This window comes from Microcebus murinus, chromosome 3, assembly GCF_040939455.1.
Source record: "Microcebus murinus isolate Inina chromosome 3, M.murinus_Inina_mat1.0, whole genome shotgun sequence".
In the NCBI taxonomy this organism is placed as follows: domain Eukaryota; kingdom Metazoa; phylum Chordata; class Mammalia; order Primates; family Cheirogaleidae; genus Microcebus; species Microcebus murinus.
Window position 1 is genome coordinate 7,665,227 of NC_134106.1, and position 25,233 is coordinate 7,690,459.

The 25,233-nt window shown below is 55.9% G+C and overlaps 1 protein-coding gene across 3 annotated transcripts in view; it reads left to right on the top strand.

Annotated features, from left to right (window-relative positions):
• Nucleotides 1–25,233, top strand: part of HPCAL1 (hippocalcin like 1) — a 104,128-nt gene that overhangs the window by 73,693 nt on the left and 5,202 nt on the right. For 2 of the 3 annotated variants that reach the window (XM_012778977.3, XM_076000545.1), the window contains exons 2-3: nucleotides 11,158–11,244; nucleotides 24,430–24,831. In XM_012778977.3, the coding sequence (XP_012634431.1) occupies nucleotides 24,454–24,831 (378 nt within the window). In that variant the 5' untranslated portion in view covers nucleotides 11,158–11,244; nucleotides 24,430–24,453. The remainder of the gene's footprint in view (nucleotides 1–11,157; nucleotides 11,245–24,429; nucleotides 24,832–25,233) is intronic. The other variant, XM_076000546.1, reaches the window with a different exon arrangement.

A 25,233-nucleotide genomic window follows, 5' to 3' on the forward strand; every position in this document is an offset into this window, starting at 1 on the left:
GGGTACTCAGCCCAGAGGGGACAGGAGCGCAGCAGACAGGTTATCCGCAGCCCTCACAGGTGGCTCGGGGCCCTGGGAATGGGGGAAGGCGGTGTGGGAGTCTCAGAATTTTTGCCCCACTTGGTGAGACTGAGACCCCAGGTGAGTGTCCGGGGCCTCGGATGCCAAACTGCAAGGGTCTGCAGGCCAAGGGGACTCAGAGGCTTTAGTCACGGTGGGCACCTGGAGCCTGGCCGGGCCCCTCTGCCCACCACCTACCCCCTCCCGCCTCCCCACAGACCTTGCCTTTTGCATTAGGCCCACCCTTTGCACCGCCTTGCACTTCATCACTTAATTACACTTAAATATTTAATTAGTACCGGTTTCCTCTCTCCTTCATTGCTCCTGAGGGCAAGGTTTCTGTCTCTGGCATCCCCGAGGGGCAGGGCGTGGTGCCAGCAGGTAGCTGGTCGGGGAGCAGGGCTTGCAGGCCGGGTGGGCTCCGGTCTAGCTCTTGGCTCAGAGCTGGCTGGCTGTGTGGCCTGGGGCAAGGCGCTCGGCACCTCTGACCTCTGTTTCTCATCTGTAGCAGGGGGACGGTCAGTGCCTGCTGGGGCCTGTGAGGAGCCGGAGGGACAGCATGTGGGCGGATGTGCCCGGCGATGGGTGCGTCCTTAATGCCACCTTCAGATTGCGCGCCAAGGCCTGCGCGCCTAAAGAGTGCACGTCGGTGGGACTGCAGCCCCTCCGGTGGTCCTCACCGCATCGCAGAGGAGGGTCGGATTCCCATTGTCAGAGGAGGCTCTTCCACAGTGGTGGAGTGCTTGGCTCACACCCCCACACGCATGCCACTGCTGGTGCTCTGAGCACCCACTGTCCCTGACACGTCCAGCGTGGGCCCAGGAGCAGCCTCGGCAGGGACAGCTGGCAGTGCGCTGTGGGCAGGCAGTACCCATGGCGATTTCCAAACTGCGCACCTGCTGGTCCTTCTCTGGCCTCCAATATCATCATGAATGAAACTTTTAGGGTGTTTAACAGTGGTGCTCAGGGAGGCCTGTGGCCCCAGCTCATGTGACAGGTAACCAAGAGGTAACAGGTGACATGTGGCCTGAGCAGCTGGAAGGGGCACTTAGTCAGGCAGTTGCCTGAATCTTTGCACCTCTGCCCTGCAAATGGGCAGGAGTTTTGCCTGGCCACACCTGGCTCTGATCTTAGGTAAGACCCTTTCCTCTTGGGGCCTCTGTTTGTTCCACTATAAAAGGAAAGGATTGGATAAAATGGGTAGTTTTTCTTTCCTTTTATTCTTCTTTGCAGCTGAACCTTTTCCTCTCAGGTGAAACCGTGGGGGAAGGTCTGTGTGTACAGCAGATGAGGTGGCCCTGCGGGTGGCGGGAGGCCTGGCTGCTTCTCTTCCTTGCCCTGGCAGGACCCCCATGGGAGCCTCGGCCCCCAGAGACCGTTGGCGGTTTCCAGCCTAGGGCTCTAAGGCCCCCGCAAAGCCTGAGGCTCGCGGGGGCCAGGGTGGACGGCGGACCGCAGGCATGTCTGTGGGCACAGGCTGCCGGGACGGAAAGTGCTGGGCTGGGTTCGGATGTTTTGTTCTCCGGTGTTTCCCCTATGGTTGCCCCATTGTTCCCGTTGGCAAAGGTTCCTTTTATCTTGCTCCTTCTGGAACAGGAGGCGCCTCAGGCTGGCCCTGAGAAGAACAACAGAGCAGGTTGTTATGGCCCCTGGTCCCCGGGTTGGTGGCATCAGGGAGCCATGGGGGGGGTGGCGGTGGCTGGGGCTTGGGAGGTTCCAAGAATTCTGTTAATGGGCAACGAGCCGTTTTATTTTCTTTCCTGCCCGTGGAGGGTCTCGAGTGAACAGACAAGTTTTCATTCTCAAGGAAACGCGGCGCCTCCGGGAGCAGCTGTGCCTCCCCCGTCCCCCCCCACCGGGCCCGACAGGTCTCACTTCTGGGCCGCCCAAGGGCCGGGGCATCTTATTTTCCTTTCCCTGGAGCCTAGTGTTATACTTTTGCAGCACTGTTTGGTTTTCAAAGTTCTACAACAGTTGTGCTTAAAATAAAACATAAACTCCTTCCCCAGCCCCAGGCCCGTACCCAGAAGCCAGGTCTGCATCCCTCGCCCCACGGCAGATGCGAACCTGCAGGGGTGCAAGAGTCCAGGTCTGCACAGCCGTGGCCACCTGCTACGGCGGCCAGAACTAAGACGTGTAACCCGTAGGCTTTTGTGCCTGGCCTCTTCGCTCAGTGCTGTGTTTCTGCGATGTGTTACTGGGGTTCATTTGCATTGCTTCACAGCCGCCGTCCCCAACCCCAACCTTTTTGGCACCAGGGACCAGTTTCATGGAAGACAATTTTTCCATGGAGGGGGGTGGGGCGGGAGTGGGGGGGGCGGGGGAGGCGGAGCTCAGGTGGTGACGCGGGTGGCCCTAACAGGCCATGGAACCGGGCCACAGCCGGGGGGTTGGGGACCATGGCTTTACAGCACCCATTGTGTGAATGTGCTGCAGTGTGTTTACCCATCTCAGACAGATGTTGGGAAAGTTTCCAGGTGGGGTTGGCACCAGTTATGCAGCTGTGAGTGTTCAGTGGACAGGCCAACAGTTCTTCAAAGTCGTCCTAGACAGTAGGTCTTTTGTTATGTGGCGGGAGCTCAGGTGCCCGGGTCGTGGACGTGGGAGTGGGAGCTGCAGTGAGACACGGGACATTCTCTGAAGTCAGGGGTCCTGTGGTCTGGTGCTGGGCGTTGGTCATGGCCACATGGCGCGGGGTGCAGCCTACTATTGTGCAGGGCATTGGTCATGGCCACATGGCGCGGGGTGCAGCCTACTATTGTGCAGGGCATTGGTCATGGCCACATGGCGCGGGGTGCAGCCTACTATTGTGCAGGGCGTTGGTCATGGCCACATGGCGCGGGGTGCAGCCTACTATTGTGCAGGGCGTTGGTCATGGCCACATGGCGCGGGGTGCAGACTACTGTTGTGCAGGGCATTGGTCATGGCCACATGGCGCGGGGTGCAGACTACTGTTGTGCAGGGCATTGGTCATGGCCACATGGCGCGGGGTGCAGACTACTGTTGTGCAGGGCATTGGTCATGGCCACATGGCGCGGGGTGCAGCCTACTATTGTGCAGGGCATTGGTCATGGCCACATGGCGCGGGGTGCAGCCTACTATTGTGCAGGGCATTGGTCATGGCCACATGGCGCGGGGTGCAGCCTACTATTGTGCAGGACGTTGGTCATGGCCACATGGCGCGGGGTGCAGACTACTGTTGTGCAGGGCATTGGTCATGGCCACATGGCGCGGGGTGCAGCTGGTGCTGGGCGTTGGTCATGGCCACATGGCGCGGGGTGCAGCTGGTGCTGGGCGTTGGTCATGGCCACATGGCGCGGGGTGCAGCCTACTATTGTGCAGGGCGTTGGTCATGGCCACATGGCGCGGGGTGCAGCCTACTGTTGTGCGGGGCAGTCTGTCCAGTGCGTCACCCCTTTGTGAAGCTTGCAGCCCGGCTGGTCTCATCCGGCTTGGCTTCCACTGTGTGCTCTGAGGCTGTTCCCAGACCGCAGCCCACCCTGGTGGCCCCTGCAGGACACATAGTCTCCTCTGCACTTCAGTTCCTTGAATGGGGAGAAAATGCCTCTACAAAGAGCTGTTGTGCGAAACGTCTGTGCAACCATATTCTTTGAGCAACTGCGCTTATTTTATTGCCTGGGGACTGAAGTAGAATTAGTCATTTAAAAACTGTAGTCACCTCTGAAATAGTCACAATCCAAAAACCATCCATCTTTAACTTCATACCCCATTATATTTTTTCCTCCCTAAGGGACTTTGCTTCTTAGTTAAGTTGGGTTTCAGAATATATTAAAATAATTTGTCATCTCTTGAGCACACAACCTCCTGGGTATGAGCAGGCAGGAGAGGCCGGACCTAGAGTCGGCGCGGAGCCAGTGCCTGGGAGAGGAGCGGGTCGGGTGCTGGAAGGAAGACGCCTTCCTGGCCGCCTTTCCCTGGGACTGGCCAGCGAGGAGGATGGGCGCCGAAGCCCTGCAGGGCTGGGCCACCAAAGGAGGGACTGGCCCCATAAACGGCCCTAGAGCCATTGCTTGCTTAGGCCATGACCTGCAGGGCCCGGGTGACAGTCTGGGCTGTTTCTGGACTTGAGCTGAGAGGTCCTCCCACGGCGCCTCCTTACGGACTGTGAGTACATCCCGAAGGACCGCGCTCCTGCTCCAAGCCCAGTGGACCAGTCACCACCTTGAGTGCAGGGTGACCCTAAGAGCTTGTGTCTGAGTGCATACCGACACCCGCACACATCTGAGTGTATACCCCACCGGGCAGGTGGGCACGGTGTCCCTGTGCCTGACACGCATGTCGGACACTCAGCATGGTGTGGAGTGCACGCCGGGGCTTCCCAAGGCAGTTTTATAGCTCAGTCCACAGCACATTCCTGGGGCCACGCCTCGGATTTGAGGCTGCCAGGTTCTCACACTCAGCTAGGTTGACACTGTTCGTCCCGCCCGTCTGTAAGGGGTGACCAGTGCTGACACCTGCATGTCCCCTGGCTGCAGGGCTTGCAAACCCCGTGATTTGACCCCTTGCTCCTGTGACTCTGCTCTTTGCTCTCCTGTCCTCTGGTAGAGAGGGTTAGGAGGACATTGACTTAGAGTCTTTTTTTAAAAAAAAAAACAGCTTCATGGAAATGTAATTCACATGCCACACAGTTTACCCATTTAAAGTACACGGTGTGAATATACACTTCAATGGTTTTAGCACACACGTGCAAGCAGCACCACAGTCCATTTTGGAAAATTTCCATCACCCCCAAAGGAAACCTGATACCCTTTAACTACTACCCCTGGTCCTCCAACCCTAAGAAACCACTGATGTATTATACTTTCTGTCTCTACATATTTCCTGTCCTGGACATTTTATATAGATGGAATCATACATTTGTCCTTTCGTGTCTGGCTTCTCTCACTTGCCTTGATGAGGTTCATCTGTGTTGTAGCATATGTCTTCTCCCCTTTTATGGCTGAATGATGTTGCGTTGTATGGGTTGACCGCATTTTGTTTATCCTTTTGTCCATTGATGGACAGTTGGGTTGTTTCCACCTTTTTGGCTACTATGAATAATGCTGCTACACCCGTTTGTGTACAAGTTTTCATGTGGACACGTGTTTTCATTTCTCTTGGGTGTATACCTAGGAGTAGAATTGCTGGGTTATGTGATAACTGTATGGTTAATGATTTGAGGAACAGCCAGACTGTTTTCCATTTTACATTCCACCAATCATATATGAGGGTCCTATTTCACCAGATCCTTGCCAATACATGTATTGATCTGACTTTTTTTTTTTTGAGACAGAGTCTCACTTTGTTGCCCAGGCTAGAGTGAGTGCCGTGGCCAGTCTAGCTCACAGCAACCTCAAACTCCTGGGTTCAAGCGATCCTCCTGCCTCAGCCTCCCGAGTAGCTGGGACTACAGGCATGCACCACCATGCCCGGCTAATTTTTTCTATATATATATTAGTTGGCCAATTAATTTCTTTCTATTTATAGTAGAGACTGGGTCTTGCTCTTGTTCAGGCTGGTTTCGAACTCCTGACCTTGAGCAATCTGCCTGCCTCAGCCTCCCAGAGTGATTATAGGTGTGAGCCACCACGCCCAGCCTGTTTGCCTGTTTTTTAACTGTGTTATTTGTCTTTCTATTATGAGTTGTAAGATTTTAAAAATTTTGATGAAGTTCAGTTTATCTTTTCTTTGGTTGTTTGGGCTTTGGTGCTGTAAGAATCCTTTGCCAACTCCAAGGTCATGAAGATCTACCCCTATATTTTCCTTTAAGAGTTCTATATTTTTAGCTTTTACAGTTAGGTCTCTGACCCATTTTGACTTAATTTTTGTATATGATCTGAGGTAGGTGTCCAAATCCACTCTTTTTCTCGTGACTATTCAGCTTCCCAGTACCATTTGTTGAAAAGATATTCTTTCCCGTTGGTGGTCCTGGCACCCTTATTAGAAATCAGTTAACCATAGATACGTGGGTTTATTTCTGGGCTCCCAATTCTATATTATTGATCTGTATGTCTATCTTTGTGTCAGTACAACACTATCTTGCTTATTATTGCTTTGCACTAAATTTTGAGGTTGGAATTTTGTTCTTCATTCATGGATTTTTTGGATTTTCAGGATTGTTTTGGCTATTCTAGTTCCTTTGCAATTCTGTAAAAAATTTAAAATCGGCTTTTCTATTTCCATGAAGAACTGAGATTCTGATGGGGATTGCATCAAATCTGTAGATCAGTTTGAAGAGTATTGCCATCTTAACAATTTTAATTCCTCTGATTAATGAACATGAGATATTTTTCCAATTATTTCATCTTCCTTAATTGCCTTCAACAATGTTTTGTAGTTTCCAGAGTATGAGTTTTTTACTTTTGTTAAATTTGTTCTTAAGTATTTAATTCTTTGGTTTTTTTAAATTTCATTTTTGAATTGCAAGTATATGGAAATACAATGGATTTTTTGTATATTGATTTTGTATCTAGCAACCTTGCTGAACATAGTTCTAATAGTTTTTTAGTGGATTCCTTAGGATTTGCTATATATAAGATTATGTCTTCAGCAAATTGAGATTGTTTTACTTCTTCTTTTCCAATCTGGATTCCTTTTATGTCTTTTTCTTACCTAATTGCCCTGGTTAGAACCTTCAGTACAATTTTGAATCCAAGTGGCAAGAGTAAGTATCGTTGTCTCATTCCTGATCTTAGGAGAAAAGCATCCAGTCTTTGACCATTAGATAAGATGTTGGCTGTGAGTTTTTTGTAGATAGCCTTTATCAGGTTGTGGAAGTTCCCTTCTATTGGTAGTTTTTTAGTGTTTTTACCATGTAAGTGTGTTGGATATTATTAAATGCTTTTTCAGCATCTATTGACATGCTGAAACTTTAGTTTTTTTTAATTTTTTGATATTGTTACATTAATTTTTATATAGTTAATCAACCCTGCATTCATAGGCATAAATCCTACATGGCCATGGTATATAATCCTTTTTATATGTTGCTGCATTTGGTGTGCTGCTATTTTGTTGAGGATTTTTGTGTCCACATTCATCAAGGATATTGGTCTATCATTTTGTTCTCTTGTGAAATCTTTCTCTGGTTTTGGTATCAGGGTATTACTGACCTTTCAGAGTGAGCTGGGAAGTATACTCACCCTTTCTATTTTCTGGAGGAGTTTGTAAAGAATTGGCATTCTTTAAATGTTTGTAGAATTCAGCAGTGAAGCCATTTGGGCCGGGCTTTTCTCTGTGGGTAGTGTTTTGCTTGCTAATTCAATCTCTTCACTTGTTAGAGGTCTTTCAAATTGCTGATTTCTTGAGTAAGTTTTGGTAGTTTGTGTCTTTCTGGTTGGCTTAGATTCTTGCAGGCCTCTCCCTGCTCTTTCAGTCATAGTTGACATTTATCGAATTCTTTCTGTGTACCAAGCACTTTTTGTGCATTGGCTCATTTAAGGAGCCAATAAACTTTACAAAACTTGATGAGCTAAGTGGTATGACTGTCATCTCCATTTTTCAAATGGGGGAATGGGAGCAGGGAGAGGTTAAATAGCAGGTCAAGGTTGCACAACTAGGAAATAGTCCAGCTGGGCCTTGAGCCCGGACAGTGCGGCCACACAGCCCTCTGTACCTGCCGCCCTCTCCCGCAGCTCTCCCGGGGCCCTGCTCTGGGCCAGCCCTGTGCTAGGAGCTGGAGCACAAGAATGGGTCAGACCTGCTCATGGCCTAAGTTACTGGCCAGAGAACCCAAACCAAAGAGAGGCAGAGGCCTTAGGCCGGATATGAACCAAGGGATGAAGGAGGTAGAGTGTCAGGAAGGACCCCACAAAACAGTGAGCTCTGAAAGGGGCCTTGAAGGAGGCCCCCATGTGGGGCCCAGCAGGGGAACTTGTGAGTGTGACCCCCCCTACCCCCACCCAGGGCTTTTGCCTTCTACACCAGGAGGCTTGGCTGTCTCCCAAGCACTCAGCCAAAGGACCTCACAGAGCCCCCTACCCTGGGTGCCGACGTCCCAGCTGGCAGGAGGAGCTCGGAGCAGTAGAACTGTGTTCGGCAGGGCTGTGGGAAGCACCCAGGCCTCTGCATTTTGCTCTCCTAGAGAGGAAGAGGCAAGACAATTTGTGAGACAATCGCTAGACAGAAATCAGGAGCAGCCAGACATAACTCAACATAATTATTTCTGCATAATGACTTCTGCTACTTGATTCTGTCTCCAGCGATGACTATAATCTTTATCTGTCACTGGAGAGCTGGTGGCCAGGGAGCCCCTGTGGCTTAGCGATAGAGCCAGGAGGAAATTTGCAATTCAAGTTAATGGAGTGTCCCCAAGCAGCCTGGGAGCCAGCGTCTTCAAGGTCTCTGGAACGGTGGACCCTCCTCCTGCTAGGAAGCCTGGTGTCAGAGCTGGCCTGGCCTCCTCTGCGGGGATCCAGCCCACCTGCTTTGTCACAGATGGAGAAACTGAGAACGGCAGAGGTCACAGGGTGTGCCAAGGTCACTCAGCAAGCCCAGAAGCCCACTCAGCAAGACCAGAACTTCCCCTCTGCTCTCCCCATGGGCTACCATGCCTGCCAGTGGGACGGACAGATAGAAGGAGCTTTTGTGGAGCTGGTCACTGAGCATGTTGGTCCTGCAGGGCTGGGCCACAAGGCTGGAGATGGTGTGGCCTTTGCAGCTGGACAGCGACGGACCTGCAGCCCGGAGAGGCCCCGTGGCGCTAATGGTGCAGGTGGTGGGAGGGCGTCCTGCCGAGAGGGCCAGCAGATGGGGTGTCACCTGCTCTGGCGTGGGGAACACAGAGCCCCCCTGACCTGAGGGGGTACTTGCTTACCTCCTTGCATGGCCTCTTACAGGCCCCTTTAATTACCGAGAGCAGCTGGAAAGGACGGAGCACGTGTTTGGGGATTTGTGTTTTTGGCGTCCAACATCCCGCTTAGCCAGGTGTGACCTGGGCTGGTGTCCCAGAGTCCCTTTCCTCTTCCATAAACTGAGGGTGGGCACGAGCTCTGTCTGCCGGGGCAGTTGGGAGGGCGGGATGTTGAACTGAGGAGCTGGCACGTTCTGCTGCGGGCTCCGTTACTGGTTTTCTCCTTGGCCTTGTGGAGGGCCCCTGACCCTACCCAGGTCTTCATCCCTCAGCAGGGCTCACAGTGGTGAGATCCCTTAGCTGGGACCATCACCTTGGAAGTGCCTTGAGACAAGGTGGAGCATGGGGGACTTTTAGGGCAGCGACTGCTCTGGGTGACACTGCAGCGGTGGGTACGGGTCACTACGCGTCCGCACGGCGCGTGGAAGGCACCCCACCACGAGTGAACCCCAGGGTAAACTGTGGGCTTTGGGGGAGATTGATGTGTCAGTGTAGGTTCATCAGTTGCAACAAATGCCCCACTCTGGTGGGGGGTGTTGATAAGGGGGGAACCTGGAGGTGGGGAAGGGAGTATATGAGAACTTTGTGTACTTTCCACTCAATTTTGCTATGACCCTAAAACTTCCCTAAAAAAAGTCTATTAAATATATATGTGCGTGTGTGTATGTGTACATATATAAATGACACGTATCTATGCGATACCATCGGAGAGCACAGTGGTCTCCCAGTGAGAGTTTTGGCGGGAGGATGCGTGGCTTTTCCCCTCCGGGTCTTGAGTCCCAGCAGTGGGTTTGCACTCCATAGTTGGCCTATAAAAGTGTATATTAGCGAAACGGGGCAGCACTTTAACTCTGAGCACGATACACCTTGCTTCCGATAATGTCCATGCGATGCATTTTGGGGCATTCATTTGTCAAACATTGATTATTTATTGAGTGCCTGCTATATACAGGCGCTGGGCCAGGCACCAGGTGCGCGGAAATGGAGTGGCCTCGTGCCTGACCTTGCGGTGCTTGTGTCAGCTGAGGGGTAGGAGGAGGCGGGACACAGCCCCCCTTCTGCAGGGGCGAGGGGAGCCCCGCTGGCACGTTCCAGGGGGACAGACTTCTCGGTGCAGTGCGTGTGTGTAAGCGTGATCGTTGCTGGGAGGAAGAGAACCGCATGTCGGGAGAAAATACCCGGTGGGTGTGCTGCAGACGAGGAAGAGAAACGGGGTCTCAGGGGAAGAGACTGTTCTTGTTCCATCCTGGCTTTGCTCCCTGGAAGAACAATGACCTTGAGCAAGTGATTAGCTTCTCTAAGCCTCAGTTTTCCCCATCTGTAAAATGGGGACAGTAATTATGCCTAGGGCTGTTGTGAGGATGACATTGGATTATGCAAACAGTTGCACAGAAAGCTGTTAGCTGGCGTGGCTGGGCGGCGATGTCAGCCACAGCACTGCTATTACGCGTCAGGTCCTGGAGGCTGCGGGTTCACGGCGAGGAGGTCACCAGTCTGCGCTGGGGCGGGCAGAGGCGGGGCGGGGGGCCCACCTGAGTTTTCCGCACGCAGAGGGCGTCTGTGTCGGAGCTGGAGGGAGGTGTGAAGGTGGGGAGTGGTTGGGCACGTGGGACACTTTCCCTTCTCAGTGACCGTGTGGCCTTGTCACTGAGTGGCAGGTGATGCTTCCTGACCTTTTCTGAGCACTGACCCGTGCCCTGCGCTGGGCCGGGGAGGCCCACCAGGTGGAGGCCGGATGGTGAGGGCCACCCTGGGGGCGCCTGCTGAGAAACAAGGGGGCTGCGGGGGTTGGAGGGACCTGAAGGGGCCGCCAGGCCAGGGCTGGGCGCGCGATTCCCCTGAACCCGCACGCAGCCCCAGGCGTGGGGTGCTGGGTGGACACAGCTGTTTCTGGGGCGGCCTGGAGGGCGCTATCGGCTGGGGGGCGATGCCATCGGGACTCGAACCCGGCTTGCACGTCGCAGAGGCCATGGCCACTCTCGGCTCCCGAGCCAGCCTTGTGATACCTGGCGACCCGGCCTGAGGGGCGGCCAGCGCCGGTGCGGTTGGGGACGCCCCTCCTCCGGTGAGCACGTGCCGCTGCCTGTAATGGGCGGGTGGGGGCCAGAGCCGGGGGTTTCAGTGTTTAGCGTGGAGCTTGCAAAAGCCGTGGCCCCCTGCCAAGCACAGTGCAGCAGCCGGAGGGAAGCACGGTGGGCTCTGGGCCAGGGTGTCCACGTCCCTCGTGACCTGTCGGTCCTCTCTTCCAGGGGCATGGTCTAGTGGCCTGGTCAAGGACGTGGAACTAGTCCCTGGAGGCTCTGACCCGCTCCGCCTTGGCCTCCGCTCAGTTTCGGGTAAGTGACTCCCAGAGGCCAACTGGCCTGAGGCGGGTAAGGATGGGGGGGGAGGGGCAGCTCCCGCCTCGCCATGGGGCGCAGCCCGTGCGTACGTGGGGCTGCGCCAGGTCAGTGGGAGGAGCAGGGAAGACTGGGGTGGGGCAGCCGCCCAGCACCCCAGGACGGCGTGCGCAGTGCGGAGGGCAGAGGCCAGTGGCCCATGTGTGGTCCTGGCAGGTGCAAGTCCCCAGCAGCCCAGCCGCGGTGGCTTTCCCGCCGGGCACCAGCGGCACAGGGCATTCCAGGGCAGCGTGCTCCCTGCCCGCCGGCCGGCCCCACCTCACCTCGGCCCAGGGACGCCTGCATCCTGTGGGTGGGGTGGTGTTCCCGCCTCCGTCTTCCTGGGGGAGGGCACTTCCCACCGCCTGTCCCTTCCTCGCCCTCGTCAAAGTGGTCTCCGGCTTGGGAGGAGACACCCAGGCAGGGCCTGGGCCTCGGGGTGCAGGTTCACGAGGGGGTCTTTGGTTTCTTCCCCCCAAGAAAACAGGCACAGCTGCGTGTGCAAGGCGCTGCTTTTACTCACTTGGTCTCCTCCCGCCAGCCCTGCTGGAGCTGGACAGCGGGGCGACCTCTGCTCTGTGCCATGGGACGTCACCTGCATACATACGGGTGTCCCCGCCCAAGGCCCACAGTCAGCACCGAGCACAGAGGCAGCCGCCGGGGCTGGCAGCCGTGCCAAGATGCGGGCCCGTGGAAGGGCTGGCGCGGGCGCGGGAGGGGGTCCCTCGTGTCCCCGTGCTGGGCCCTGCGTGTTTCAGCGACACGCAGCAGGTGCTCCAGAGCGGCCTCCACCACCGGGAGAGAGTGCTGGGATTACAGGCAGGAACCACTGCGCCCGTCCACAGGTTCAAAAGATAATTGCTGTTCCTAGGGATTTGTTGAGCCACCAGTTCTTCTGGAAGATGTTAGACTGACAGGGCGTGGAGATGTGGGGTCTGCAGAGAAGAGGCAGGAGGGCACGGTGCAGGCTGGCTCCCTCTGGGTGCTAATGCGTGTGCGGGTGCCGGTGGGCATCTCAGGAGCCGTCTACACCGGCTTCCTGCAACGGCCCCTGTGCGCACTTGAGGTTATGGGCAGGGCACCAGGAAGGGAAGAGCCTCCTGTGTTGTGTGCTGAGCGCTATTTTTAGAGTGACTTGAGACAACTTTGCAGTGTCACTTCCTGTGGCCGTCTCCTCCAGCCCTCAGCCCTGGGGTGCAGATCCCATGCACACATACGCGTGCATGCTCGCTCACACACACACACCCCCGCTGTGGGCAAGCACGACTTGACCTGGGTTCTCGTCCACCCTGGAGCCCGTGCAGGGTCGGGCCGTCATCCTGGCTGCGCTGCGGGACCGTGGGCTCCTGGCGAGGTACCCAGGCCCGTGAGTGGCGCCTGGGCGTCTGCTGCGAGCCCAGCTCTGTGCGAGGTGCTGTGTCCACATCCCACGCGAGCAAGGCCCAGCCGGCTCCCCACCCGGTCGGGGGTGACGGAGGAGGGGAGCGCGGCTCCAGTGGTGTCTGCTCAGTGCCGCACGGAGGCTGCGCCATGATGCTGTCCCGGCCTCGCCGCCGCTCGGTGCCCCGGGGAGGGGGGGGCCTCTGAGCCAGGTCCTCGCCCACCCGGCTCCCCCACCCGAGTCACTGGCCTCTTCAGGTGGCGTCCACACCATCCTCCTGTCCTCCCCTCCCCGAGGGGTCCAGCACCACCCCAGGCACACGGCCCGGGCTTTCTGGAACAGCCCAGACTGCACGTGCTCTCTCCTGTCGACCCCTTGAACATTTCTGGGACTTGTCAGACCCCATGTGCAAATTTTTAGCTTAGAAGTAAACATCGGGATCGTAGAAGATCTGAGCAAACATCTGCTCTGCCGGCTGTTCCCAGGCCCTCAGAGGGTCCCCAGCAAACTGGCTTTTTCACGGAAGTTAGAGTATCTGAAAGTGTCTGATGGAAAAGCCAGAGAGCTGCGTGGGCCAGGGAGGCGGCGCTCACAGCGTGCGGGGACAGTGCTCCGTGGGCCAGGGACTCCCCGAGGATTTGGAGGTTGTCTGGAAGGAGCGGCCTGGTCTCTAGCCCTCCTCTCTCCCTCCCTCCCTGACTTCCTTCCTTCCTCCCGTCGGACAATTACCGTGCACTTCCTGTGTTTCAGGTGCCGTGTTAATAATTGGCTGTGGGATTATTCCTGGCCGCTCCCTGCGTAAATGGAACGCAGTTCCGTGTCCTTGGGGAAGAGGTCAGGGAAGGACGGGGCCCGAGTCTGTCGGTCCGTCCTGGAGTGTCGCCTCGCTCTGCCACCAGCACCCGGGCTCCGTGCCCGGCTCAGTAGGCCCTGAGTCGGGTGGAGAAGGGAAGAAGGAAGACCCTGCCTTCCCGATCAGCGCACGGGCGCTTTGGGGACGTCTCTCATGTAACTCAGCGCCGTGGTTTGCACCTAGCAGGTGCTCAGTTAGCGTGCTGAGGAGCGGCGAATCTGCATCGCCCCAACTCTCCCTGCAGAACATGCGGCTGCTGGTGTTGTGATTTAAAGAATAAAGGTGGCAAAGGCCGGCTTGTGTGAGCTGTCCCCACTCCTGATCCTAAACGCGCTCTCTAAGGACAGCTCCCCACAGTAGCCCGGGGGCCAGCAGTCCGTGCCTGTGCGCGAGTCTCCTCGGGCTGATGCCGTTTTATTGAGAAGGATTTACTGTTTTTATTTTTTCCCAGAGACATCAAACGTGAATCAAATAGCGCATGAGATGATTCACTGGAGGTTTTCTTCCAAGTTTAAACAACAATAAGAAGTTTTCGGACGGGTGTGCTGGGCCGAGAGTGGGTCCCGGGCAGGCGTCTGGCTGGAGGCGTCCCCCAGGGGCCGCAGGTCCCAGAGGGGCCTGCCCCGCGGGCTGAGCGTGCCAGCGCCACAGAACCCCAGGGAGGCACGCGTGTCTTGCAAACGCCTTTTCAGGCTAACGTTAATAATGTTTCTTCTCGCAGACGCCAAGACATGCTAGAATGTGGTCAGACCTTATTCACTGGGGCACGTAAATTCAAAATTTGGAAATAGTTCACTCGAGGCCCGTGAAATGAGAATGGAGTCATCTCCTTAGGCAGACACCTGGCCGAAAGATAGCTTTCTCCCACCTCCTCGGACAAGAGCTGGGCGAACGGATCCTCCAGACGAGGTCCCAGGGAGAAGGGCAGGAAGTCCTGCTTCAGAGGCCTCCTCTGGGGCAGACTCAAAGACGCTTTTAAAGCTAGAACGTGCCACGGGGACCACATTGCCCACACCCACATGTTACCGGCGAGGGAAGTGAGAGCTGTCGGGCATGTGGCTTATTCGCAGCCCCCCGGTCCGCCGCCTCCGCTCTGAAGTTGAAAATGACAGCTGTGCTAATAGCAGAGTTCTTACCTGCTCGTTGCAGATGCCCACTCTGCCCAGGCCTTGCCCTTTACCTGATGAAGAACTCAGAGGAAATTTTTCAGGTATTTTTTTGACTTAGACTTTATAAATTTGAACTGCCTTTCAAGCAATTAGTCTGAATTCCTAAGGTCTGGTGGTATTTTTTTCTTCCTTCCCCTAGCTGCCTCTCCTCCCCACGCCCTACATTTGTTAATCTATCCATGTGTCCCATACTGTTCTGTGCGGTTTTACATTGTTAGTCCCTTCGTTGCCCGTAAAGGCGCCCGGAGAGGTAACAGGCCCGGAGCTGCGCAGCAAGAATGAGGTGCTTGCTGTGTGGTCTCCCAGAGGTCGGGTCTGGGTCACTGACGCCTGGGTGCTAAGAGGGCCTCCTGTACCCCAGGACAACATCCGTAGGGCAGGGGGAGCACCCCCATAAGCCCACCTGTGTCCCACCCAGGGCCGACCGCACACGGCGTCACGTCTAGGGGGACCGGGAGGGGGCCTCTGAGCTCGCAGTCTGCCCTCTCCAGCCTGCCGTGCCTCGGTTTCCTTCAGAAGAGCAGTTAGCTTGTGGTCTCCGGGTGCCTGAGGGTAAGAAGTTGAGCGATTCGGATGGTTATTTGCTTCAACTTTTGAATTTGTATTGTACGGCTGAACGGGACCGGAGTCCTGAGCCCACGACTGGTGGAGTCATGTGGAGTGTTTCTACGGAGCGTGGTCCGTAGGGCGCACCCCCCCACACCCCCCCACACCCCTCATCCCCCACCCCCCCCACCCCTGTGTCTCCCCGGGCCATTCCTTGTTGTAGCCACACGCTTCTCCCACGGTCCCACTCCTTGCTGACGCTCCCAGCCTCCGTGGTGTGGGGACACTGCCCCTCCCGGCCGTATGGGGCTTGAACGCTGCAGGACACAGTCTTCTTTGTGCCTGGCACCGCTGTGCCCTTTGTTTGCCCCACGTGGAAGCTCCCGGAACCGTTAAGCCCCGGCTCGGACCCCGCCTCTTGTCCTGCCCCAGCTGACCTCGTGCTCTGCGCCTAAACTCTGAGGCCTGCGTTGAGTCTCTCTAGGCGCGTCACCCCCCGTTCATGGGTGCACATGACACTTCACGGGGCACCAGAAAGAGCCTCTGTGTCTCGTTCATCCAGGTGTCCCTGCGCCCAGCTCGGGGCGGGCACTTGGGAACCGTAGAGGTGCGAGTGACGGAACGCATCTCGAGCCCTCACCCCCCGCCCCAGCCTGGCGTTGCCGAGGTCCGCCAGGAAGCCCCCGGCGTTCAAAGCAGGGCTCTGGGCAGGGCAGAGACTGCAGGCCCGCATCCCACCGGGCACAGGCGCTGCGTGGCGGCCCCCTGCCTGGCACCCCGCACGCTCCACCTCTGCAGAAACGTGGAGCTCACATGAGGATGGTTACACACGCAGCGTTTGCCTTCAGAAAAGTCCCGTGGTCTCGATTTGGGTCCTGCCTTTGAGTTCCCCTTTCCTGTTGCGTTAGCAGGTTTTGTAAGGGAAAGGATCGTTCTCTTGGGCGTGTCCTTTTCCTGTCCCCGCTGGGGAAGTAGCTTAAAGGGCTCCTCCCCAAAAGCCTCGAGTTCTAGTGAAGTCGGCTCTAAAGTGAATGGTCTCGCTGGAGAGTGGCCAGAAGCCCCCATTCTGCCCCCCCAGCTGGGGACCATATAGCTAAGCTCTACCAGGGGGCGGGGGGAGGCTGGCAGCAGTTTGGTGAATGGCCCCCCAGTCCAACACACCCCAGAACCTCTACTCTGCTGCAGCGGCTCCCGTGCCAGTCAGTGGAGATTTCCAGAACGCCAAGTCTCCGTGTGCCTTCGAATCTGAGCCAGAGAGCACTTTACCATCCTAACCCTTGCCTTCCTTCCAGCTTCCCTAATATTGGAAGAGTCACAAAATGTCACAGCAGGGAGGATCCGAGAAGAAAATGCTTTGTTCATTCATTTGTTCGTTCGATCAGGCCCTGTGCTAGGCCCTTGAATACACAGCTCTGGGCAATTCGAACATATTTATTGAATACAAATTGTGTTGCAGGCCCTGTTTTGGGCACTGTGGGGTTGCAGCAGTGAACAAAAGGAGGCATTCCATCAATAAATGCATGAACAGAGTGCCCGGTAGTAGGAAGCACTGTGCAAAGGGCAGGTAAGGGACCAGCGCTGAGGGTGGATGCTACTGAGATGGGTCCTCAGAGGCAGCTGCGCTGGGAAGATGTTGAGCAGAGACAGGAACACAGTGGGAGGGAGTGGCGCAGATACCAAGAGACACTAAGAGGAGGGAGGGGAGGGAGGGCAGGGAGGTATCGGGAACTGCGAGTGCAAAGGCCCTGAGGCTAGAACATGCTTAGGTTCTTGGACTAACGAATGAGGCATTCTCTTTCCTTGAGGAGCTCACAGTCTATTGAAGGAAATAGACAAGCAAATGATGTAGTAAAAGTTGCGGTCATAACAGACATAAGTGAAAAACGCTGTTGGAATGCAGAGGGAACAGCAATTGCTGGGGGCTGGAAAAGCATCCTCATGTGACTTGTGTGTTGGGCTTTGGCAGGTGAGTAAGAGTTCGCCAGGGCTGAGGAGAGCATGCCACGTGGATGAACTCCTGTCTGCAGAGGCTGGAGGTGTGCAGGGAGAACCACCCACGTGTTCCTCTTCCTGTCGCAGTAGCAGTTTCTGCGAGAGAGAGAACATTCTCTTGGGGATTTCCACCTCGGGAGAGAGGAAAGTGGGGCTGGTCAGGACACGGAGGGGACTTCGCACCTTGCTGGCCCTGCCTCCCCCTCGTTCTTTCCTGTGTTTCTTTAAAGGCTTTGGGGAGTCGTGGGGATTTAAAACGCGTGGGGGAATGGGTGCAGAAGTCAGGCAGGCTCTGGATTTCTCAACCACAGGTCACTGGCCTGGAGCCCGTCCCTCGGGTGAAACACTGCGACGCAAGAGGTTTCAGGGAGACCTCCAGAAACAGGCTCGGGGGCAGTAGGTGGAGTGTGGATGTGGGCACACCAGGAACCGTCTGCCCAGCGCTGTCACCAACCTGCTCTTTCCCCAGGCCTGCCGCAGCAGCGTTACTGATCTAGCTCCCAAGATGGGAAGGAGCACCCCTCCTTCTGCAGCCTCAGCCTTACTGGGGTCAGAACCTGGGGTCTTCACTGCAGCTGGGGTCAGACCCGGAGTCCCCGCTGCAGCTGGGGTCAGACCCGGAGTCCCCGCTGCAGCTGGGGTCAGACCCGGAGTCCCCGCTGCAGCTGGGGTCAGACCCGGACTCCCCGCTGCAGCTGGGGTCAGACCCGGACTCCCCACTGCAGCTGGGGTCAGACCTAGACTCCCCACTGCAGCTGGGGTCAGACCTAGACTCCCCACTGCAGCTGGGGTCAGACCCGGAGTCCCCGCTGCAGCTGGGGTCAGACCTGGACTCCCCACTGCAGCTGGGGTCAGACCTGGACTCCCCACTGCAGCTGGGGTCAGACCCGGACTCCCCACTGCACCTGGCCTCCAGCGAGTTCTCAGGCCCTGCCAGCTGACAGAGAAACTCAGAGGTAATTGTGAAATGCAAACACCATTATCTTTCATTCAAGGGCAGGAAGGAGTGAAATAAACAAAGGCTACCACAAGGTGCTAATGAGCTTCAAAGGGTTCCCTGTTTGCTAGCCCCAGATCCAGGGTACCTGGTATCATCCATGTGACACTACCTCTGCCCAGCACCTGCCACTAGAAATATGATGGGAGCCACATGCATGTGTCATTTTCATTTTTCCTATAGTCACATTGAAAAAGTAAAATGAAACACAGGAGATTAAAACTTGTTTGAGTCAACCCATTATATCCCCAAATGTTATCATTTCACATGTAATCAAGATAGAAAAAATATTAATGAGATATTTTACAGTATTTTTTCCATATTAAGTCATCAAAATCCAGTGTATTTCACACTAAGGGCACATACGTGAGTTCAGACTGGCCACATTTTAAGTGCTCAATAGCCACATGTGGCCGGCAAGAGCCCTAGCTTATAGGTGGGGAAACTGAGGCAGCCATGAGGGTGGCAACAAAGTGAGCTGGCAGTATGGCGGGGGCGGGGTCTCAACTCAGGCCCTGGAGCCTCCCAGCTGCGCCCTCTAGTGTCCTCCCAGTCACACTGCAGCCTGGACAGCCTCGTCCTCTGCCCTCTGTGCCCAGGTCCTGGCAGCTGGCACAGTGCCCGGGTCAGGACCGGACAGGTCCGGCCCCTCCTTGGAGAACTATGCTGGGAGCCAAGGCTGCAGGAAGCTTGACTCTCGCCTGCTTATTTGGTGGAGAGAAGGACACGGGTCCAAGTTTTGAAAAATACAATCGGCCCCGGAACAGAGGCTTAGCCATAGGAGGAGTGTACGTCTGTGGGTCACCGGGAGAAGTAACTGGGTCTGGTGCTGGATGAGAAAGAGCGTGAACCCATCTGTTCCCCACCTGCCGCTTCTGCCTCCCACCCCCCTGCCCCACCCCACACAGCACCAGCTCTCATCTCGAATGAGCCAAGCCCCGCTGATCCCTGGAAGTAGAAATTCAGGACAAACGCCCCTCCAGCCTCTTCCTGAGCCTTGGTCTTTCATAAGGAGCTGGTGTCCCTGACTGCCCCCGTTGCCTTCCCTCCAAGCATGTCTGAGTCTGGTGGGCCCGGCAAGCTTCGGAGATCTGGCTGATGGAAGCATTTTGGAGCGATAGGATAAGATGCCAGGCGCCATCAGCCGGCACTGAGCTGGATTAATGGGACATTCGAGCACTCGGTCCCCGGGAGCCTCCCTGAGCAGCTGCTAGAACCGAGCCTTTAAAAAAGGCTTTAATTTATAAGCAGTGCTGACTTTGGTTAAATATTTTCATAGGGATCCCCAGCTACATGTTTACATTTCTTTTTTTCTTTCTTCTCTCTGTCTCTCTCTCTCTCTCTCTCTCTTTTTTTTTTTTTTTTTTTACAATTTAGCACATTAAGAACAGTAACAGAGTAACTGAGAACCAGAGAGATGGATGCAAGTGCTATATTAACTCCCTCCCCCATGTGTTTATTACTGTGAATTAAAATGTCGTCTCTGATGCTCTCAGAAGGCTGTTACTAGTCTCATCCGAGCCCTGCTTGAATATTAAGCTTTTACAGCTGAGTAGGAGACGGCTCTGCCCTTCACTAGATCGCCCTCCCCCGGGACCCCGATTCCTCACCCCACCACCCTCCTTGGAGATGAAAGTAAGACTCTCTGATAATGAAGACTGGGTTTGCCTAATTACCGGAGCCCGGTGGCCATTTCTGCTGGGAAATGTGAGTGGTGGCTTTCTGTCTCTGCAGAAAGGCTTGCTTCCTGTCAACTGTCTTGCCAGACAGCCAGCGTCAATAAGATCGGCTCGTTTGCTTAATTAATAACAGGGGGCACCACGGCGTGCGGCGCTGCACCCATCCCCGGTTCCTTGCAGGGCGGCTTGCTTGCATCGGGGCCGACAGCTTCCAGGAGAGAGCGGAAACGAGGGCCTTCGTATTGCATGTTTCGCCTGGGCCTCTGTTAGGCACACGCAGGCCGTCCTGGTGAGTGACGGGCAGCGTGCGTGAGGCTGGCGGCTTTACTTGGCGTTCATGGGCTCCATTAATAGGTTCATAACAGTTATAGCGGGGAGGCCGTCTTGTGAAACTGTCCAGCTGGTCAGTTTAACGGCCAGGGAGGCGATGGACACCAGCCGAGAGCACCTTGGGTGGCCTGTGCCGTTGCTCCTGGACCAGTTACAGCGCGACGGGAAGGAGGCTGGGAAGGAGGCCGGCTCTCCACGTGGAGCCCCTGGGGCCACAGCCGGCCCCACCACAGCCTCGGTCCCGTGTCCCTGAGGTGGAGATGACGTTGCCTGCTTCAGGCCGAGCCAGGTGTGCCCCTTCCCAGGCCCTGGAATCTCTGCTGTGTCCTCCTCGGACGTGGCCTCTGGGGACCAAGCCTCCAGTAGCCGTTAAAATCCTGTGTCATTCAGTCATGATTCCAAATGCCTTCCTAGGCAAACGCCTGCTCCCCTGGGTGCGGATGACCCCTCCCCGGTGCCCACCTTGTGTCCCTTTGTATGCCCCATCTGAGACACGCTGTGCCATGAACAGCCTGGGGAACCAAAGAACAGGGACCTGCATGCCAGCCCCGGCCTGGGACTGGTACTCAGAGGGCCCAAGGTACTGGACTAGATGAGCACCCACCCCGCACTTAGCCTGGAACCGGCCCCGAGGGCATGCCCAGGTCTCAGTTTCTCTGGGGAATGATCCTCCAGGCCCCTGTGCGGGGATTGATCCTGGCCAGCTCCATGCTTGCTTGGGGTGGGGGAGCTGGTTTGGGAGAAAGCTCTTTCCCTGCACTTGCCCGATTTCTGCTGCTGCTTCACTCAACTTCCTCTGGGCCTGTTGTTCCCCTGAACAGAAAATCCTTCCCCTCTTCTTTGGTGGTGGAAGGAGGGGCAGCCACCTGCTGTGCTAGGTGGAAGGGCAGGGCTGCTCTGTGTGGTCGGGGTTGGCTGACTGCTGTAACAGCCCCGACCTCAGTGCCTGGCGCGATAAAGATGCACCTCCTGATCGTGTCACAGTGGGATGTGACTTTGGGTAGGGGAGGACTCTACTCCATGCTGTCACTCAAGGACTTAAACCTCCTCCTGTCAGCAGGTCTCTCATCCCACAGCCTCTCCCCACTGGGGTTCTGGGAAAGAGTTAAGTCCCAACACCCTGAGGCGTCATGGCATGCAGTGAGTGGCTTTCCTCCTGGGCATCTAGATCAATACCAGCTGTGCAGCATCCCCAGGGGTGCTCAGGACATGGGCACGCCAGTCATGTGCTGGGCTGGGGTTCAGATGGGGAAGCCTGGACTGCACCCCCGGGGGCCCCCAAGTCCTCCCCTGGACACTGCATCCAGCAGGCTGGCAGAAAAAAGTGTGGACGTGGAGCTGCCCTGGGGCTCATAGAGGGCCAGGCAGGAAGTGGTGGGCATCACCACTGGCCAGGGGGCAGTCACGTGGCTCCACCTGGCTGCAAGGGATGCTGGGAAATGTAGTCCGGCTGTGTGTCCAGGAGCAAAAGGCAACAGGGTAAGAGGGGCACATAGTCTTGGCACGAGGGGCTTCAGCTGTGGGGCTGGGAGTGCCTGGCTCTGAGCAGAGCTGTGTGTCTCCCTGCGGCGTATTTCGTTTTACTCGGGCTGCCTTAACAAAGGCCTGCAAACCAAGTGCCTGAAAACAAGTTTGAGATCACAGGTGTGGGCAGAGTTGGCTCCTCACAGCCCGGGTGTTCCGTGGCTCGCAGGTGGCTGTGTCTTCTCTGTCTCCTCACCGTCTTCCCCCTGTGTGTCTGCACCTGTGCCCAAGTCCCCTTTCCATAAGGACGCAGTCGCATTGGATTAGGGCCACCCCAGTGACCTCCTCTTCACCGGATCGTCTGCAAAGACCCGATTTCCAGATAAGGCCACACTCCCAGATCCTGTGAGTCAGGACTTTAGCATCTTTTGGGGGCACATGATTCACCCCACACTTCCGGGCCTGAGGACAGAGAACTGTCCCAGTGAGGCGCGCCCTGGGCACCGTGAGTGCTGGGGGACACAGCCCTGCCCGCCCGAGGGCAGCTCTCTGAACACGGAGCTGTCCCCAAGGCAACTCCGGAAGGACCTGGAGCTCATCTGGGGGAGGCCCGAGAGCAGTGTCAGGACTGGCAGAGTCGAGAGGGGACCTGTGCACACCTGGCCCAGGGCTCCTCCGATAGGACAAAAATCCTGGCAGTGTCTTGCAAGTTTTTCCTCTTCTGCCAGACATTATGGTGGTAGCAGTAGTTTGATTTGTTTTTATATATATTTCCCTTTTTTTTTTTTTTGAGACGGAGTCTCGCTCTGTTGCCCGGGCTAGAGTGCCGTGGCGTCAGCCTAGCTCACAGCAACCTCAATCTCCTGGGCTCAAGCGATCCTACTGCCTCAGCCTCCAGAGTAGCTGGGACTACAGGCATGCGCCACCATGCCCAGCTAATTTTTTCTATATGTTTTTTGGTTGTCCAGCTAATTTCTTTCTATTTTTAGTAGAGACGGGGTCTCGCTCTTGCCCAGGCTGGTCTTGAACTCCTGACCTTGAGCCATCCTCCCACCTGGGCTTCACAGAGTGCTAGGATTATAGGCGTGAGGCCACCACGTCCGGCCTCCCTTTTTTTTATGTAGACATCTCAGTGGGCATTTTCTCTTATTAATTAACTGAGTTTCCAAAGCAAATTAGCTACATGTTAAAACCAGGAATTCTCAAGCCTTCCAGAACACGCTGGCAGGCCAGTGTTACCCCATGTCCCAGGTGGATAAGAGGGCTGGATGGGGGGGGTGAATCTCCTGTCTATACATTGTCCTACTGTGATCCCTCAGCCCCTCCGTGAAATAGGGGGTCGTGTTTGTCCTTGTTTGGGGACATGCCAGTGGCAGCAGAGAGGTGCCTCCCTCCCCCCGCCCCCAGCTGCGTGTTCAGGGCTGCGGACTTCCCGCAGTGCAGCCCCCCAGCACCTGCCCCACCTAGGCCTCCCCTCCCCAGTCCAGCTACTCATCCAGAAGCCAAGGAGCACATTACAGAGAGACTGGCTGTTTCCACTTTTTAGGATCAACCTACTGGTAAAGCAGAAAGCAGAGGTTGTGAGCTTTGATGGTGTGACAAGAGGTTCCCAGGAGAGAGGCCAGAGGGAGGAGAGAGGAATTGACAGCTCGATCCTGCAGGGAGGGGACCGGGGACGCGTCCTCAGGTGCCTGGGTCAAGAAACAGAGGCTCGGTTATTATTGTTGCTTTTGTATGTTTATTCTTTGAATAGGAAATACACAGAGCTCAACATACTAAGATTGCAGAGAGTTAGAGCTGGTCCCCGTGCCCCAGCCATCAGAAGTCCCTGCAGAGGCATGAACCCACACGCACGTGCGGTTCTCTCTCTCTCTCCATAAATAGCAACAAACTCTGTCTGCATCTTCTCTTTCACTTAAAAATACATCTTGGAGATTATTTCTTACCAGTGCGTGATGATGGGCATCTGGGCCGTTGGGTGTCACAGACAACGACCTGGCAGTGGCGGCATGCACAGTTATGTGCACAGGTGGGGGTGTCTGTAGATCTGAAGTTTCTAGAAGTGGGACTGTGGGGTAGAGCGAGGTGCGTTCGTAAGTGCCCCAGGGTCACTGAGACTCATGGGCCTCTCGGAGAACTAACTGCCTATTTTTTCCCACTGACATTCGGGACGTCATCTACTGCCCAGCGCCGATTTCAGATCCTCCTCCCACCCAGGGAGTTTATTAAAGGCAACATAAAAGGAGGACACCCGAATAGTTTCTGGGCACCTCTTCCAAGGATAGAAACCTAACATGGTGCCCGAAGGAGAAAAGAACTGCCCGGAACAAAGGCCTGGGGTGTGGCCCAGGCGACCCTTTGCCCCGAGCGTGGTGACGCTGGGGTGGGTTTTAATCCGAGCGTCTCGTAACAGCCTTCACTGGGCACTTGACGGTGCCTCATTCCATTGATTTTAAGTTGTACTTTTTCCCACATTTCCGCATTCCCAAAGTTGGAATCTGTCTTGTCCTGATTTAATTGGAGTATCTCGGTTTTCTTAGTAGCGGTACATAAAATAACCGCGCACCTGCCGCCGGGGTGGCTGGGATCTCGGATGTGCTGAAGCCGGCGCTTGCACACGGTGGGTGTATGTGGTCTCTCCAGCCCCGGGCACAGGACACGCAGGGGCCCTTGCTCAGCCCTGCTCCTTGGCTTTAGGACCCTGGGCCCCCAGCTGACCCCCTGTCTTGCAGGTGTAGTCGCCACCCCCGGCCGCCATGGGCAAGCAGAACAGCAAGCTGCGGCCCGAGGTGCTGCAGGACCTGCGGGAGAACACGGAGTTCACCGACCACGAGCTGCAGGAGTGGTACAAGGGCTTCCTCAAGGACTGCCCCACCGGCCACCTGACCGTGGACGAGTTCAAGAAGATCTACGCCAACTTCTTCCCCTACGGAGACGCCTCCAAGTTCGCCGAGCACGTCTTCCGCACCTTCGACACCAACGGCGACGGCACCATCGACTTCCGGGAGTTCATCATCGCACTGAGCGTGACCTCGCGGGGCAAGCTGGAGCAGAAGCTCAAGTGGGCCTTCAGCATGTACGACCTGGACGGCAACGGCTACATCAGCCGCAGCGAGATGCTGGAGATCGTGCAGGTACGGCCGGCTGCGCCCCCGCCCCCACCCCATCCCCAGCCTGTGCCTCCTGCAGGGAGGGGACCTGCGTGACATTCCCTGCGTGACACTGGGGCCTTCCCGGCCAGGCTGCTACCTGGTGCACTTTTGGAAGGGAGCAGGTGTCCCCTGGCTGGGCAGATTCTTGCAAACAGCAGTGATAAAGGCGACATTTATTGATCACTTGCACTTTGGGCTGGCTGGGCACTCTGATTGGTTTCATCCTCACAGCTCTGTTACGGGTCATTCCCTGCATTTCACACAACATGAGGCTCAGAGAGGTGAATTCCTGAGAATTGCATAATTGCTGGGACCCTTGGCACTTGCAGGAGGTACTGCCAAGACCTTGGGAGAACCCTGTATTTGAGAATGCGACATACAGCT